This window comes from Ciconia boyciana, chromosome 3, assembly GCF_034638445.1.
Source record: "Ciconia boyciana chromosome 3, ASM3463844v1, whole genome shotgun sequence".
In the NCBI taxonomy this organism is placed as follows: domain Eukaryota; kingdom Metazoa; phylum Chordata; class Aves; order Ciconiiformes; family Ciconiidae; genus Ciconia; species Ciconia boyciana.
The window spans coordinates 127,036,614-127,052,853 of record NC_132936.1 but is presented as its reverse complement, the minus strand read 5'-3'; the positions used below and the strand labels follow the sequence as shown (position 1 = coordinate 127,052,853).

General features: G+C 37.7%; 1 protein-coding gene across 4 annotated transcripts in view; it reads left to right on the top strand.

Annotated features, from left to right (window-relative positions):
• The window catches only part of ACYP2 (acylphosphatase 2), a 49,189-nt gene extending 33,189 nt beyond the window's left edge, over positions 1–16,000 (top strand). For all 4 annotated transcript variants that reach the window (XM_072857576.1, XM_072857575.1, XM_072857578.1 and 1 more), the window contains one exon: positions 15,070–16,000. In XM_072857576.1, coding sequence (XP_072713677.1) covers positions 15,070–15,184 — 115 coding nt within the window. In that variant the 3' untranslated portion in view covers positions 15,185–16,000. The remainder of the gene's footprint in view (positions 1–15,069) is intronic.
• The last annotated feature ends 240 nt before the right edge of the window (positions 16,001–16,240 follow it).

Genomic DNA, 16,240 nt, shown 5'->3' with positions numbered 1-16,240 from the left:
GTTAGCTCTCATGGACCTTCACTGAACTTGATCCTTAATGCTCCTTGAAGGTGAAGCACTCTTAACAGCTGAAATGAGAAATGGACCCTTCACTACTTATGAATTTTGGGGCTTTGTATTCCAGTTTTAGAAAGCTAAGTCATGAAAAATGTCCAACAATTAAACCAAAAATGGGGTGGCAATAATTATTTTAAAGCTGAAATGTGGAGTTTTGTCTATTTTGGGGATAAAACCCCAAGAAAACTTGGTAGTATTTTTCTACATACTGTAACAGAATATATGGATAAATAAGCAAAAGTGCATAAAGGAGTAAAGGTTGTTTCTGTTATTAAAGTAAAGGAGAATGAAAGAACATAATGAGTTGTACCATAGTAGTAAAAGATCTGTCGATACTTGAATTATGAACTTGTTTCCATTGTTTAAGTAAACCAAAAAAATATGTAGGCAAGACTAACATCCTGTGTTAAGTTTAAAGCCAAAATGGATGTACTGTTTTGATTAAGTAAAAATCCTTTTTGCTGCTTTATAAGAGAAAAAGTTGCTCTCTAATAAGAGTAGAGATACTTACTTTTACTTGCAGGCACCTTCATAATAACTCTTACAGCTCTTACACTTGAAATGCTGTATTTGTGTCATACAATGAAGGAACAGGAGAGTGAAGTTAAACTTGGGAACTTTTAACTTGCGATACAGTCTTGTTGCTTTATTGATACTACACATATACACTGAGAATTTCAGAAAGTGCAGGAGAGTTAGGCATATGTTTTACTTAAATTTTCATCAGAGTTCTGTGGCTAAGTTCCCTGCATTGCAATGAAAACTGAGTCAACAACTGTGTACTGGATTGTTTATGGCATTATATATGTTTAATTCTTAGAGTCAGCATTACAAGTATTTGCTGTCTAATGAATTGCTAGCAGAAGCCCTTGGTGACTGGATTTTGACATCTGTTGACTTCTGAGTACCAGGATTTCCAGTCTCCTGGAGCTGTTTGGTGTTCCGAAGTAATTTAGCATGTGGTTTGGTATGTGTGTCCAAGAGGAAGTGTGCTCTGGTGATAGCATTGATATTCAAGAGTTTGAGGTATGTTTTGTCTGACCCTGATCTTCAAAAATGCAGGTCTTTTGTATTGGAAACTTACATATACTTGGGAATATATTCTATCTAGAAGTGTCATAGTAAGGATCTAGCTCTCCATATATTCTCATCTATGCTATGTATAATGCAGGTTTTGCCCCATGTAGGACATTATCTGTCCATCTATTTACACAATGATAGCAGTTGTGTTACTTCAGACATCTTCGCATGTGTGTTCTAACGGAAATTCTTATAGAATACTAAGCTACTAGTTTCTCCAAATGCAGGAGAATGATTCAGTATGATGTCAGAAATGAAACTATTATTTTGCACTTCTTGTATTTCTGTAATATGTTGAATGAAATGGCAATCACGTCTGCTTGTTGGGAGTGTAAAGGATGAAATTCTGATTCTGTGCCATTGGAAAGACTTCCACCGATTTCTGCAGGGTGAGAATTTCACACAGTTGGGCTTTCTTCCTACAGAGAGTGCTCTGGCATGGCCATCTTCCTTCACTGAAAGCAGCATTGCTCCCAGAAGGAGTAGCAAGTAGTAAAAAGACAAATAAGAATGCATTATCTTATCTAGGATAGGTGGAGTAGCAGAGGACTTCTACAGAGGTGAAGTTATTCCCATGTTATGTACTGAGGGAAGGAAGAGGGGTATTGGTGGTGGGGATGCAACCTGTAGGGTTAGGAGAAATGGTGAAATTGAGTATGTTTGTCTAAGACTTAGTCAATTGTAATTCATTCTGCTTATGTGTGCCTGTCCAGCCAGGGTTCAGTTATACCATCACAAACTACGTCTTTCATAGAACTATTGCATTGTTCAGTGGCCAGGGAAAGCTTGTTCAGAGGAGGCAGTGGGCTTTGTATAGTAAAAAAGGACTTGTAGCTTCTGCTTGTGCCTTCTGTTTTCACCAGTCTTATCAGTGAATAAGACAGGAAGAAAAGAAGGGTGATCAACTGAGACAATGAAACACTGCTCTGAAAGGTGGGGATTTCTCTACTTCTGCCATGGATTTCCACCATGGTGCTGGTCAAGTGATTTAGACTAGGCTTTTCATATGTGTTCTGTGTTTTTCTCTTTTTACTGGTACCCACTTTGAGACCCTGGAATGTGACTTGCAGAAGTGATGTGCACTGAGCTCCTTCCTGATCTCAGTTACATCTGTTTGGTGGTGAAATTTGTCATACAATCAAGTATTCTTACAAATCAGGCCTCACTTATCTCAGAATAGGCATTTGAATTCCTGAAGGCTTTTAGAGTCTTTATCTGGAGCCAAATCTGTGGTCTAGCCACCCTTTTTATCTGATGTATACTATATCCTGAATTTCATTGCAGCTGTTGTAATGTAAAGTTCATATTTAAGTTATGTGATTTATATAAAAAGTGTTTGCACTATTTTTTCTGGACAACAAGGAAGCTGGAACATACTCTTGTTTTTATAAAGTGCATGGTGACATGAACTGTTCTGACATTAATTCTGCAAAACGATTATTTTAGAACAGCTCCCCCGATCATACACTGCTAATGTTTGTAAGCTTGCATAAGTCTTCCTCCTAAATTATTAGTTTTGTTGTTTTGCTTCTGAGGTCTTGGTGTTGCAAAAAAGGAGATCATCTTTTATTCTCTACGCACTTATAAATGGCCAAACAGGCCTTCATGAGCAAATTCAAAGAGCATGAGTGTGTGCCTTTTGAGAGGTTTTATTCTAGGAAACCTACCAGTCTTCAATGCCAGCATTTCAGCTCTCTGCCTTTGGAAGTCTTTGTCACTGGAAGCACCACGTAACTCAAAGTTTATTTTGAAATGAGTTCTTTGAAATGAGCTATTTTAAATACTTCAGTTATTTTTTCACTTTGTTAAGAAGGTAGTACCTTCGGACTGCAGTCCTGAATCCCTTCTTAATGTGCATGTTAGCACAGTTGAAAGTCAGGAATGTTACAGTTAACAAGGAAAGGGCCAAAACCTGCACACAGGTGATCACCATCACAGGAAGCACTCAGAGTCAGGAGGGACATAATGCAGCTGAGCATCTGTGACTATACCAGTGAATTATCCCAGTTCCATGAATTCTGTGGAAAGCCCTTTCTGTGGGATGCATGCAAGCTTTGTAGTGGAAAACAAAATTTTTTCGAAGTGGTGAGTCAAGACTAGCCTGGTAGTGTTCAGTACTTATCCTTTTGTGCCTTAATGAGGCGCTGGCAATTAGCCACAAAACCTAGGTTTTGTCAAGCATAATATTAACGAAATATTTGTATGTAACAAATTTCAGTAAAATGAGCTGCTAGGGAAATTAACGGTTTTCTAGGATTTTTTTGTAGTTCTCAATTCACATTACAAAACCAACAAGGTCCCTGCAGCAGTCTACAGTGTGAAGGTGATCAGGAACAGATCTGCCTGCTTTAACTGTCCAGGCAGAATAAAATTTCAAAAAAGGGGGAAGGGAAAGAAAATGGCATAAATTACAGAAAACAAATGAGATGTTTGATACTTTTTGACAGCCCCTGAAGCTTGAGGCAAAGATGAAAAAATGGAAAGATTTATGAGTTTAAGAACATATTTATACTTTGCCAGTAATTCTCTTCTTACCAAGCATTTCACAAAATATCAAAATCTGTTGTATGTTAAGAAATTATAACATACTACTCTTACTCTCTTATAAAGAACCGTTGAGAGACAGTAATTAGGTGGTGAGGTGGCATTGCCTGAGCAATGCTCTTGAAAATCTAGTAGTTGATATGCTTAATTATATATATAAAAAAGCAGAGAGCTGATTGTATCGAACTGTTACTGCTTATTTAAAAAAAAAAAATCTTAGTGTTTCCTTATTAAAACATACATTCTTGGCTTGTTGCCTGTAGTTCTTCTGAAAATGTGTTTTTAAACAACTGAACAGAAACCAAACAAGTTACTTGGACTAGAAAATATTAAAGAGAAACTCAGATTTAGCTACTTGATACCCATGTCAAAGGAATATGCGGTTATCCTATAAAAGGGATCAACACGTTTTCTAAAATGGAAATTCTCTGCAGTGGAGAATATTGCCCAGCTCACTGCACAGTTAATGAGTTCGAGAAGTGTTTCCTGGGTCTGTCAGTGTCTTGACCCAAAACACCTTTTTTCCAGATTTGCCTTCTGATGCACCTTTCTACTCTGGCAGCTTCCATCACATGAAGCATAAGGGACAAAATTAAAATTTTGATTGTGCAAGACAAAATGCTCATTAATAGTTAACAATGCCTATTTGGTAGGAATACCTGAAAATAGTATGGACCAATCATCTTCTAAAGATGGTTTCCTTGGTTTGGGCTTTTTTAGATGTTTATTTCTAGTAAGTAGTCATAGATCTTTGTTTAAATTTTGTAAAATCGGAGGTCAAGTCTATCTCACTGTCCTCATTAGAAGTGTTACTGTTGACTTTAGTAGAAATAAGATGCTGTCTTCAGTAGAACTGTGCTTTTATTCTAGTTTTTTAAGACTGAAGCTCTCAATGTCAAAAAAAATGTACTGCTAAAGGGCAGATTCTAGTGAGTCAGCAGGAAGCTGTCCAAAACTAATGGGAAGTTTAGGAGGAAAGATCAAAGATCAAGCCTGTTATCCTCCTAATTAAAAAAAAAAATCAGTAGATCTGCTGGTTTGCTTTCTCTAAGTGGTAACTTCTAAGTAGCGTGTACCATAGTTGCCTTGAGAAGGTGATAGTTCAAGATTTCCAGTCTGGGTTTACTTTTGTAGGAAAAGAGATTTTTTCTAGAAAAATAAATCTCTATTTCTTGATTAATTTTATCACTGTTGCAAATAAACAGGAAACCATTTTTTAGAGAAATAGTCTAAAAACCAGGTATAATAAAAATATGGTGCAGTACAGCACAGGAACCACAGAATAGCAAATAACATGTATCAGATCCTATTTCAATAAATATTAAAATCCTTGTTTAAAATAAAAATTTTTTTACAGAAGGAAACATTGAACCAAAATATGTGTTCATGCTCCGATAGCTTCCTTAAATAGCTTGGAGCTTTAAGTGTGTTTATTTCTACTAAGTGAGTATATTCATAATGACAGTTTATAGACCACAGGAATGGACTTTGCCATAGGCGTGCTTGCAGCACTGTTGCCGCTCACATGAATAGGTCCTTTTTTTTTTCTATTGAGCTTCTCGTGATATTAATAGAAAGTATAAAGCCTAACGATTAGAGATGTTACAAAACAGATTTGAATAATGAAGATACATAGGAAATAAAGTAGCTTACAGTTGAGACTTACTTTTGTTATCTCTTACTGAAATCTCAGCTGATATATGCAAGATACCTCCTATCAGAGTAGTTTGGGATCATAACCTGAAAGGCTTCTTTAGATGATGTATTTAATACCTACCTGCAAAGATAGCCTGGGTCATCTTATGGACTTAAAACCAAAGTGCCCACAAGTGATACAATACGTTTATGGAACTTATAAAGCTAGTAGAGAAAAACAGTCTTTATATTAGGTCTTTCAAGAATGGTATTTTTATTGTATATGAAGTAATAAGAAAAACATCATAAAGTAGTAATATGCTAAAGAATGCAAGTAATTTTCTTACTGTAAATGAAATCCAATTCTTTGGGATGTGACAGTGTGGAAAGATGTAGTCACTTCCATAAGGTCTGTCTGCCCTTCCATAAGGGACAGTGTGCCAGAGGCTTGGCACATCCCATTTTTGTCTCCTCTGCTGCCTTAGGCTGTTTGTGTCTGGAGATTCCCCTCCAGGCAGGGGAGGTGGGCTAGTCTTTGGGAAATGTATGACTTTTTAAATACGAGATCTATTTCTGTTATTTATGGAAACAATAAATAATACATATCAACAAATCCTAGTTCTTGGTAACAAATCTCATCAATTGCAAAGGGGATTTTATTTCCAGGGGATATTATATATACATCTTGTATACCATGGGTACACTGTTACCTTCCTTGTAAACATACCATGCTGGGTTCACCTCCAGAGCATGTTCTAGTGTGCTGGAAACCACAAATAGCTCTTGTCAAATAAATAACATAATAGCTGTAACATATCCTTATGTTAATCTTTTGCTTCCTCCTTATTGTAGCTACATTTATAATGCAAAACAATACGGCATTATGAAAGTAAGTCTTGACAAAGCCCAAGTTTTCTCATCGTGGAAAATTTAAGCAGACTTAGTGTAATCTACTTGGTGGTTTTCTGAACAGTTGTGCTCTCACATTATTAAAACATTTTCCTGATTTTTTAATTCATATACTGTCTACTATTTTATATCACAGTTGCTTTAAAAAAAGCTCCTCGAGATTGCAAGTTAAAAAGATGGGTGTATCTGCTCCCTTTGAAAGTGTGCAATTTAATTACCAAATTAAATCACATAAAGTCAGTGGGGAAAAATGGAGCTGAGCTAGCTGAATGCTTAATAAGAAAATTTCAAAACACTTTTGCAAGCTGTAGATAAAAAGAAAAACAAAGTTCTCAGTTGTTATATATTTTTGTCAACAGCATCCACTTCTATAGGGGCTGGACACGGTATTGCAGTTATTTTTTCTTTAAAGGTAACTTGTAAGTTCCCAGCATACATTAATCAGTTGGCCTAATAGTAAGAAGAAAACGTATGTGAAATACCAATATATTCAAAGTAAGAATCTCAGCTTAAAATTGTTTTGGCCAAGATGTTTGTGACAATGTGAGGGGTGGGTTCTGTTTTTCCTATAAAAATGGGCAGTCAAATGTTTTGTACATATGAAAGCACTTATACATGCACTTCAGCATGAGGAACAGCTGGGCGACCAACTACCTACGCTGTGCTCACATATGTGGATGCTTATATAAGGTACTTTGGTAGAAACGGTCGCTCTTGTGTGTTTTGAAGTGAGCCAACCTGTTAGCTCCTGAAGCATTCAAACGGGTCTTCTAGGGAAAGGTAAATTCGTGTACAGTCACTGCAACACTGGAAATGTTATTCTCACTCAGACGTGCTCAGTGCTCTGTAACATAATGCTTTAAAAATTGTGATGATTCCCTTTTAAGATCTCCATTTTTAATTGGAAAGGGCCAGTTTGCAACTTCTCAGTGAGTCTCCTAGTTTTTCAGTCTTAGCTATTCTGAGACCTTGTAAAGTAAGGGAGACTTTTGAGGAAAATAGCAAGAATCCCAGTGGTGCTTGAAGGAATTCAGTGTTTTGTCTGGCATTATTTTTAGTTCTTGCATAATAAATTAATCTGGGTTTTTTCTGTGTAAATCTGTCTCTTGAGAATTACATAGAGGATACAGCAGGTATGGTAATGTGGGGGTTGGTCCTCATGGCTTTTATGTCTGTCTCCTGTGTTGAACCTCATTACCAGAGAACAGAAAAGTGTAGTCTTTCAAATTCTTGATTGCATTTGTCATCTGCAGTTTTCTATCTACTTTGAATGCTTTCCTGAACTGTGGACGCATGTTGGTTTGATACGAATTCTCCAATTGGATGGCTGTAACTGGGCCCCTTTACTGTAGTGGCTGTTTTGTTTTTACCGGCCTGTATAACAAAATGGATTTTAAGAACAACTGAATTGGTCAGTGTGATGATTCATTATGGTCTTCCAATAGGGTTGCTTTGAAATGGCCAAGGTAAGGGTTTAATTACCATTTTTAGTATAAAATTGATGGTCAGAGGCAATAGTACTTTACTCTTTGTTCAACTCTGTAATACAGCCATTTGTTTTAAATACAGTTTATGTGGGTGATGAGTGCTAATTAGTTTCTAAGCATTAGTACTAGGTTTTCTTCTCCAGAAGCCTGAACTGGTACACTAACAGCAACAGTTGCTCCTCATTTTAAGCTTCCTGTGGCCTTTAATGGATGTGGAATGAGAAACAACTTTCACTTGCATTCTGTGCAGTGGGGCGGGGTTAGCCAAAATTCTTCATCTGCCTTGTGAGCCAAATCGTACCCTGTCGAGGCAGACATACTACAAGGAAAAAATACAATAGGCCTTTTTACTGCTTCTGGCTCTCTGGTATGTTTACTGCTTTGGGAAGATAGGACATGAGCTTAAAGGGAAATTTGCTTTTTTTGTCTACTACTTTGTTAGGTCAGTGTGGAGATAAAAGCTGTTTTGAGTTACTGAAGTGGCTGAATTTGGTTTTACTTTTCATTTACTACTTCGTTGTTGGAACAAATTTCTCCAACATTGTTTAGTTTTTTCTGATAAGGCCTATGAAAGAAACCAAATATGACTTGCCTAATGTGGCTTAAAGAGATATTTTGACAACTTTTTTATTAAAAATACTTAAACATGTGATCATAAGAAGTGTTAAATCGTTACATTCTACTTGAAGTTTACCAAAATGATTAATAGGAAAATCCACAACAGATCTTTGCATTGCATACAAGAAAAAACAACTTCAGACCTGGTTTTATTCATTCTGGGATAATTCCTCCCCTTCAAATTAAGAGGTGAAGACATTTAATGTAATCACATATGAATAATAAAGTAAATTTGAGGTACATGGAGTCACGTTTGTGCTAATGCAAACTAGTAATGATCATATTTACATTAAACTCTTGCCAATAAAACACACACAATATGTGATTAATGTACAAGTCATTTTTCTCAGGTTTATAAATAGAAATGCGACACCAAAACATGTATTTGAAGCTTATTTGGTATTATCACACCTAATTTGTGTATCTTCAATATATCAGATTCTGCTGATTTGCCCTTGCTGTTGAAATTGCTTTCAAATAGTACCTCAAGGAAAAGCTCCTCATGTATTCTCTGGGGAAATGCTGGCCTTGAGTGCAGCAGGGTTTGACAGAAAAGGAAGAAATATGAACAAATTAACAACATTCATCTGACAGCTGTGTTTAAAAATACGAAGTCAAACACTAGTTTTGATTAAATATCTCTCTCCCCTTTCTAAAACAGTTCCAGAACTTCTGCTAAATATCCAATAGGCCAAGAAATTCCTGTTGTCGGCATGCCTAGAACAGCTAGTGAACGGGCAGCAGCAGTGCAGCCTTCCCCACACCTACAGGCTCCAGCTCTGTTCTGGGGCACCGTGCCTACGCCTGAGCAGGTTGCTTCATTTCTAGCCCACCCACTTCTTGGCCTGTGTCCTTAGACTATGGGGTGGCTTTCTCTTTTTTTGTTTTAATCCTCTAAAGTAACCTGTCACTTGGCTTTGATTTGGTGGTCTGTAGTGGGGTCCTCTTAATAAAGGTGTTAAAATTCCCCTCCCTTGCACTTTGCCTTGCTCTCCCTCTACTACTTCCCCCTTCCTTTTGCAGGTATGTATATGCAAACGGCATGGACGTGCAATTAAGTGCAGACATTTGATGCTGACCTGGTGTGGACTGCTGCCAGCAGTGGTTTTGGTGGTGTATAGGCAGTAGGCACAACAGTTTAAAAACCACCGATACCTTTTGCTTGAGGAGGTGCAGCAGTTGCCATGGCAGCACAGAGGCCCCTTGAGCAGAGCTCTAGAGGCAGCCGCATTTTGGGTCAGGCGGCTTTACCCCCAGATACAGCCTAGCTTTGAGAGCTAAAAAAATGACTAGAACAGAGGATAAAGGCCAGTAGAGGAGAAATTTGACTGTACATCTTGCTTGAGTTCTCTTGACCTTATCCTGCACCAAAATATTAGTAATTCTTCCCAGGATTCTCCCCGGGTTCCCTTGTATTTTCTTCAGAACCTGTTTTCTCCACCTTACTAAGGCATTAATTGCTTTTCTAAAGTTAAAATGCTAAATGTGGGGTGGTGGTTTTTTTTTTTAGACCACACTATGATTCAAATCATGTCAAACAAAACTCTTTTCAAATGCTCTTACTAAGGTTTTTATCCTTTCTGCTAGTTTTTTCACAACAACACTGAACCCTATAAATCTTATTTCCAGATTCCCATTTTACTATTAGGCTCCTGCGGCAGGCACAGAGGTGTAGGGACAATGGAATGGCTCTACAGTAAGCTGTGAGATGTCTTTACTATACAGGCTACTAGAGGCTTTACCTAGATGTGAATTTCAGGTTTATTAAAAAAAAAGTTTTAGGTAAAATATTCCTAGCTCTTAGGATTGTAGAGAAAAGCTTGAAAAGAATGGCTGAAGTTCTTCCCAAAAGCTCAGAAGTCTGACAGCGATGAAAAAGAATTCCATGTTTCTTCTGCAAACATTTAAATATCAGGATTTATCAGAACTTGACAGTACTGTTTCAGAATACAACAACATTTTGGAGGTATTTTGTAAATATTTGCAATCCTAGTCTATACACTGTCACAGATGTAAATACAAGCTTCAAAAAGCAACATTCTCTCCAATATTTTATCCCAAACAAAGGGAAATAAAGTGTAAACAAGCCAGTGCCTTTATTTTCTCTCCCTCTAAATAAAAGCACATGTTTCTCTTGTTCCACTGTAAGTGATACTGTGGTTAGGGTGAAGAGAAACAAACATTCCCAAACTGTGCCTAGCTCACCAAGTATTAATGCCCTAGGTCACTTTCAGGTTCATTTCTAACACTATAGACTTGTGAATTGCTCCAATCTCAGGATAAAATAGTTTGGCTTTTTGCATACAATAAATGAACTACTGCAGAAGTATCTGATGTATATCAATGATTTGATACAGAGTCTAGCACAGGACAAATGTGTTGTTCATTTACATGCTTGTTCGGCATGCCTGCTGTGTAAAGGTGCAGAAAGGCCTGTTTGTTCCTGCATCACAGTTACTTTTCCCTTATCAAAGTAGGAAAAGATTTTGGTCAGAGAATTGTGCCAGCCAAGCCATTTAGAGCAATCTGTTTTATACCATACATTTCAGTTTATTATTTCCCTGAATAAGCTTTATGTTTTAAGTTACTCTACTGCCTGGAGTATTCAAAGCGTGGTGTTTTTTAGGGCTGTGCTAGTATTATCTTATATTACAGAGGCAAGGCTCCTTAAATAACATTTCCAGAGAACTCTCCATATTTGACCTGGTCAGGCGTCATCCTGACAAGTTAACGGGTAGGCACGTGTGCCTTGGCTTGCAAGACAGATGCCTGCTTGGCATACTGTACACAGCCAGGCTATGTCTGCGAGAACGTGAACCGGGACAGTGCAAACCCAGCTCTTCAGACGTCCTTTGCCAATAATATGTTGAATGGAAAGAGCCCGGTTGCCTAGGTAACAAGCCAGAGTCACTTAGCAAGGTTCGTTTTAGTTAATGAAATGATAGAAGGAAAAGAATGATGGATCTGATTGTGTTAAACTCCTAGGAGTAAGCCACGGTGAATATGGGGATAGCCAAAGGGTGTGTTTAAGTTTGGCTAGGAAGCTGTTTCAAGCAAGCTGTCCTAATATGGGCTGAGGAAGTAAAATCCAGAACAGTGAGAAGATCAGTGTGCTCCGAGTGGCTTCAGTAACAATGCCTGGAGTGTCAGGTGTGCTTGGGAATGTAGTTGAGGTTTGTTCTGGGGTATTTTTGCAAGTGGGCCTGCCCAGATGTGGCAGCTGGGGCGGATGGGGCCTGGTTGCAGGGGACATGCGGGGATGAGGGGTGGTTACTGGCTGTGAGGCTGCGGAGAAGCTTCCAGAAGGAGGTGGGTGGTCCCCATGGGCAACAGCCAATCATCAGGTGCCGCCTGTCTGAATGAACCAATCAGTTGGGTGTTCTCAAGCCTGTGGCAGAGGGCGGGAGGGAGGCGCTAGGAGTGCTGCACACCCTGAGGAGACACCCTAGGGCGCTGGCCTGCCTGGCTTCTCCCCCGGACAGGGAGGTTGTGTAACTCATAAATCTGTGATTAAAGTGTATCTGAGTTGATCTAGTCCCCACACCACCGGTTTGGTTTTGAACAGTGAGATGGGAGCATGGCCAAGAGCGGTTGCATGGACGTGCAGTACTTGAGGAAATAAAACATGGCAGAAATGGCTATTTGGAGATTAGCTCTTGTTCTGGACTCATTGAAGCGGTGTAGCTTTAGAAATACATCCTCTACAATTGAAGAGTAAGCTATATACTGTCCTGTTGCAGACTAGTTTAAAGGAACGTCCTTGTTTGATTCAGACCTACGCCATGCGACAAGCGAGGTGGAGGCTGTCTTTCTCACTCCTGAAGAGAAGTGGGTAGCAGCAGTGAATTTTAAAATGGATGCTATAAATGGCAAGCTAAAACTCCAAGTGCTAGTAATTGTAGCTAATCTCTTGCACACATTAGGTGATCTGAAATTCATGGCACATGTAGAAGAAAATTAAGGCTGAGTGAAGCAAGAGGAGGATACAGAACCTTTTCTGAACTCAGGTCTGCTGATCTGGATACTAATGAAAGTTAAAACCATTTTAAAAATACTACCCTTACCAAAGATACTGGAGATGACATTTTCTGCTCTGTAGTTAAATGAGGAGACAACTGTAACTGTGTACTACTTTGAGCAAATACTGATTTCCTGCTTTCTTAGCTTGTAAAGAAATACTTCTTCGTAGTGTTCACTGAATGATCTGTCACTTGAGCAAAGTGAGGGAAGATCAATGAAGAAAGTCCTATTGCAAAGTGTTAGGGTCTCAATGAAGAACTGAGCCCCTATAGTCATGCAAATCCCAGGCAGGGAGCAGTCCTGTAACACTTCCTTCCCTACCGCCTGCATTAAATAAGGCATAAAATACACGTATCCTATAAAGAGTTTCCATGGAGTTGGGTTTTTTAATTGGAGTTTCATAATTCTGCTTTATCCTTATTCAAGTGAGAGTATATGGAGCTGACAATGAATAGTTTCCTCTGTGCAAAACTTGCAGAGTTACTTCCTTCATGCAGTGGAACTTGGGAATTGGAAGCAGGCATGGATTAATTTTGGCCTTATGTGCAGTTGTGAAGGCTGGGCAAGGAATATATTTCTTCTGGTTTTGTCCAGGACAAGCTCACATTTAAAAAGAGAAGGGAAAAAAGGGAAAAAAGTCTGAAAAATTGTGAATATCACATTAGTCTTCTAAAAATAGTACAGATAGATTTGTTTGTTTTAAGTAATTCAGTATTACAAATACATGTTCTTTTTTTCTCACAAGGATATCCAACTGTATTAGACTTTTCTGCTAAATAAACAAGGAGCTTTTCAAATTTTTCATAATATGGAGCAAAATAGACTGGTCTATTACTAGGCTTTTTTCCTTCTGTTGAAATACCTGGTCTGCCTTTAGGACTCAAGCACGGAGTGGAAAATTGGATTCTCCTGTTTCACTCATGTACTCCTATTCCTGTGTTACACTTGTTACTGGAAAGGCTCCATCTAAAACAGATGAGAACGGAGGTTGTTCACAACATGAAGCAAAGAACAAGAGGGGTGAAGATGTGTAAACATCTGACAAATATGTATTAATTTTAATTGCTGTACACTAAATTAAGGCATGTCACACTTTGAACATGAGACCCCCATATCTGGTTTGTGTTTTCTAGGAAGTCTTTCCATACAGAGCCTCTATTTGAGTGGTCAAATAGGAAGGAGCTCACGGGGCTCTTTGGCACTGCAAGTCTATAAACCACCAAGCATACTCCTAGGGTTATATTTCAAAATACTTTAGTGGTAGGATGTACCTGCTTTCTTAATAAAGTGTTAATGATGTATATTTCTTCACAATCAAGAGACTGTGCACAGTGTTTCAAGAACGAGGTTAGCTGTGTAGGTCCTGAGTACAGGTTTGGAACCGTCTGTTCATGAGACCAGTCTTATGAAGGACTGGCACAGGTTGGAGAAAATGGCTTGTCTCTGATAACCAGCCAAGACATTTGAGATGTTTTGCAGTGTTATGTTGTGTCAGAAATTGTCTTAAAAAAAACCAAAACAAAACAAACCCACCTCTTGTCACATAGGGTCTCTAACAAGATACATTTCTATACCTCAGGTGTGTTTTATTTACTGGTTCAAGATAAGCAATCTCTATGCACAATTTTTGTTATAAAGACATCAAAATTAAGTCTTGGTGCAAGAATGAAGCATTTTGTAATGCTCAGTGTGATTTTTTTCAATGGATTAATGAACATAACTGTTAATAAGACATAACTTTTATGGTCTTCAAATTGGAATATAAATGAATAATATTTTTTTTTAATACTAATCACAGTTATGTGTCTATACCAGTTTATATATTGTTAAAGTTATAAGAAGTAATTGTGTGGGAATATATTTCTCTGTAAATATGTTGCACTAAAATGCTTTCTCTTTCCTATTTCTGAGACTTTAGTACAACAGAAAATACTGAGAAAGTGTTTTTTGTAAATAAACCTCTCTGTAAGCAGTGTTGTCTGCTGCACTTCACGTGTTTGTGCACCTCCTTTTATCATACAACAGTTTATCACTGCTGAGAACTAGCAAATTACTGCAGGATAGGAATATAGTGGGGGTGTGTGTAGGAGCAGCTATCGCACTGTCAGCTTCCAGCCTCGATCACCGTATGGTAATTTGTGTTCAATACTATTTTCTAGTGTGCTGTGGAATAAGGCAAGCACCAGCATAATTAGAGATTGCATCATAATGCAAACACATGCAAAATCACCACTTACGAATTAAGAATGCCTGTATACAATTCAGTATTTATTATTATAATTTAGGTATTGCTTTGTGACACCATTTTGATTTCTGTTTGCTTTATATCTTTTTGCTGGTTTTGAACTTAATAATTTTAATTTCAGTTTTGGTTTCTTTTAGTTGTCAGAAGAAGGTAGGCTGGTTGTTAGAATTCTTTTTGCATAATATTTTTAAATTATGAATGCTTTTAGGTCCTTGCTAGAAGTATAGTATTGAATCTGCAAAGCTACTATATACCTATTTTAATGCTATTAATAAGGACTTAAAAGGGAACATTAAACTAAGTCTGCTTTAGCCTTTAGTCAGATGTGGTTTTATGTAATATTGTCTAATACTCCTTGAAATATTGACACCATTTAAATAGGGGGGTTTTTTTGCTTTTAAAGGAGAAAGGGAGGGAAAACAGAAAAGAACTAAACATATTCTTTATATGCTAACCCTCTCGTTTTTCTTGCAGGAAATCTTGGCTGAGTAAAGTTGGAAGCCCAAGTTCTCGCATCGATCGAACAAATTTTTCCAATGAAAAGGAGATTTCCAAGCTTGACTTCTCAGGATTTAGCACTAGATACTAATAGAAGAAGACATCACGAAGCACAGAACTATGATGTTTCTGCTGCATGATATTTTCTGTGCCTCCGTAAAATGTCACAAGAGCATTTGGATGCTTTCTATACTAGAGATAAATATAAATGGTCCCTGTTCACATGAAGTAAGAATTTTTAGTTGCCGTTTTTGACATTCATGGTGTAAAAGGTCTATATCTAGTATCTAAAATGCCAATATCTAATTTGTTGCATCTTGAAAGCTAGATAAATGGTTAAAAGTGTCAGTGATTATTTGTCTGCAGTGAGACTGTTATATATAACCATATGGAACCTAATCTTTAGATGCAAAAATAACAAATTTATGTTCTACTGTTTGTAATTTCACCAAAAATACTTAACTACAGAACCGGAACACTGAGAGATCTATTCTAACAGCTCTGTATTATAGATCATGTTATTTGTGATAATTACTTAAGATATAGCGGCAATTTAAAATAAATGTATGTTGTGTCAAACTAAGATTATCTAACCAGCTCTGGTTTAAAATTCTCTATAATAATGGAGATAAGTCTTGGAACAAGATGATGAAATGCGTGGCCTGTCACCCCTTTTTCCTTGTCTACCTACAGCTTACATCCATACTGATGATAAAGGATGCTTTGATGTTTTTGCTTTTCTGATGTTCTTACTAAAATTGAAGATTTCAGTTACTTTCCTTGTGGACGTGTATTTGCTCCTTAGCTAAGAATGTATGTTGGAACCTGATTCAACGTGATGCACCCACATACATCATATCAAGTACATGAAAGGTCCTGAAAACTTGAGTTATATGCTTGCAATAAATACTGGATAAGTCTTTGCAGTGTTGGATCTAATTCTCATACGTAGTGCTCTTTTCACAGGCACCAAGGAATCTGTCAGGGCTGGAACAGACCTATATCCTCACGTGTAGAGTACTTCTGTGTCAGGATTAGAACATACTGGAAGACTTTGGTTAGATTGCTGATCTATTCAAGCAGGCATCTGTGTGATCTGGCAGTACTCTCAGTTAATCAAGATTGGTGTGATCATGCTATGATGGAG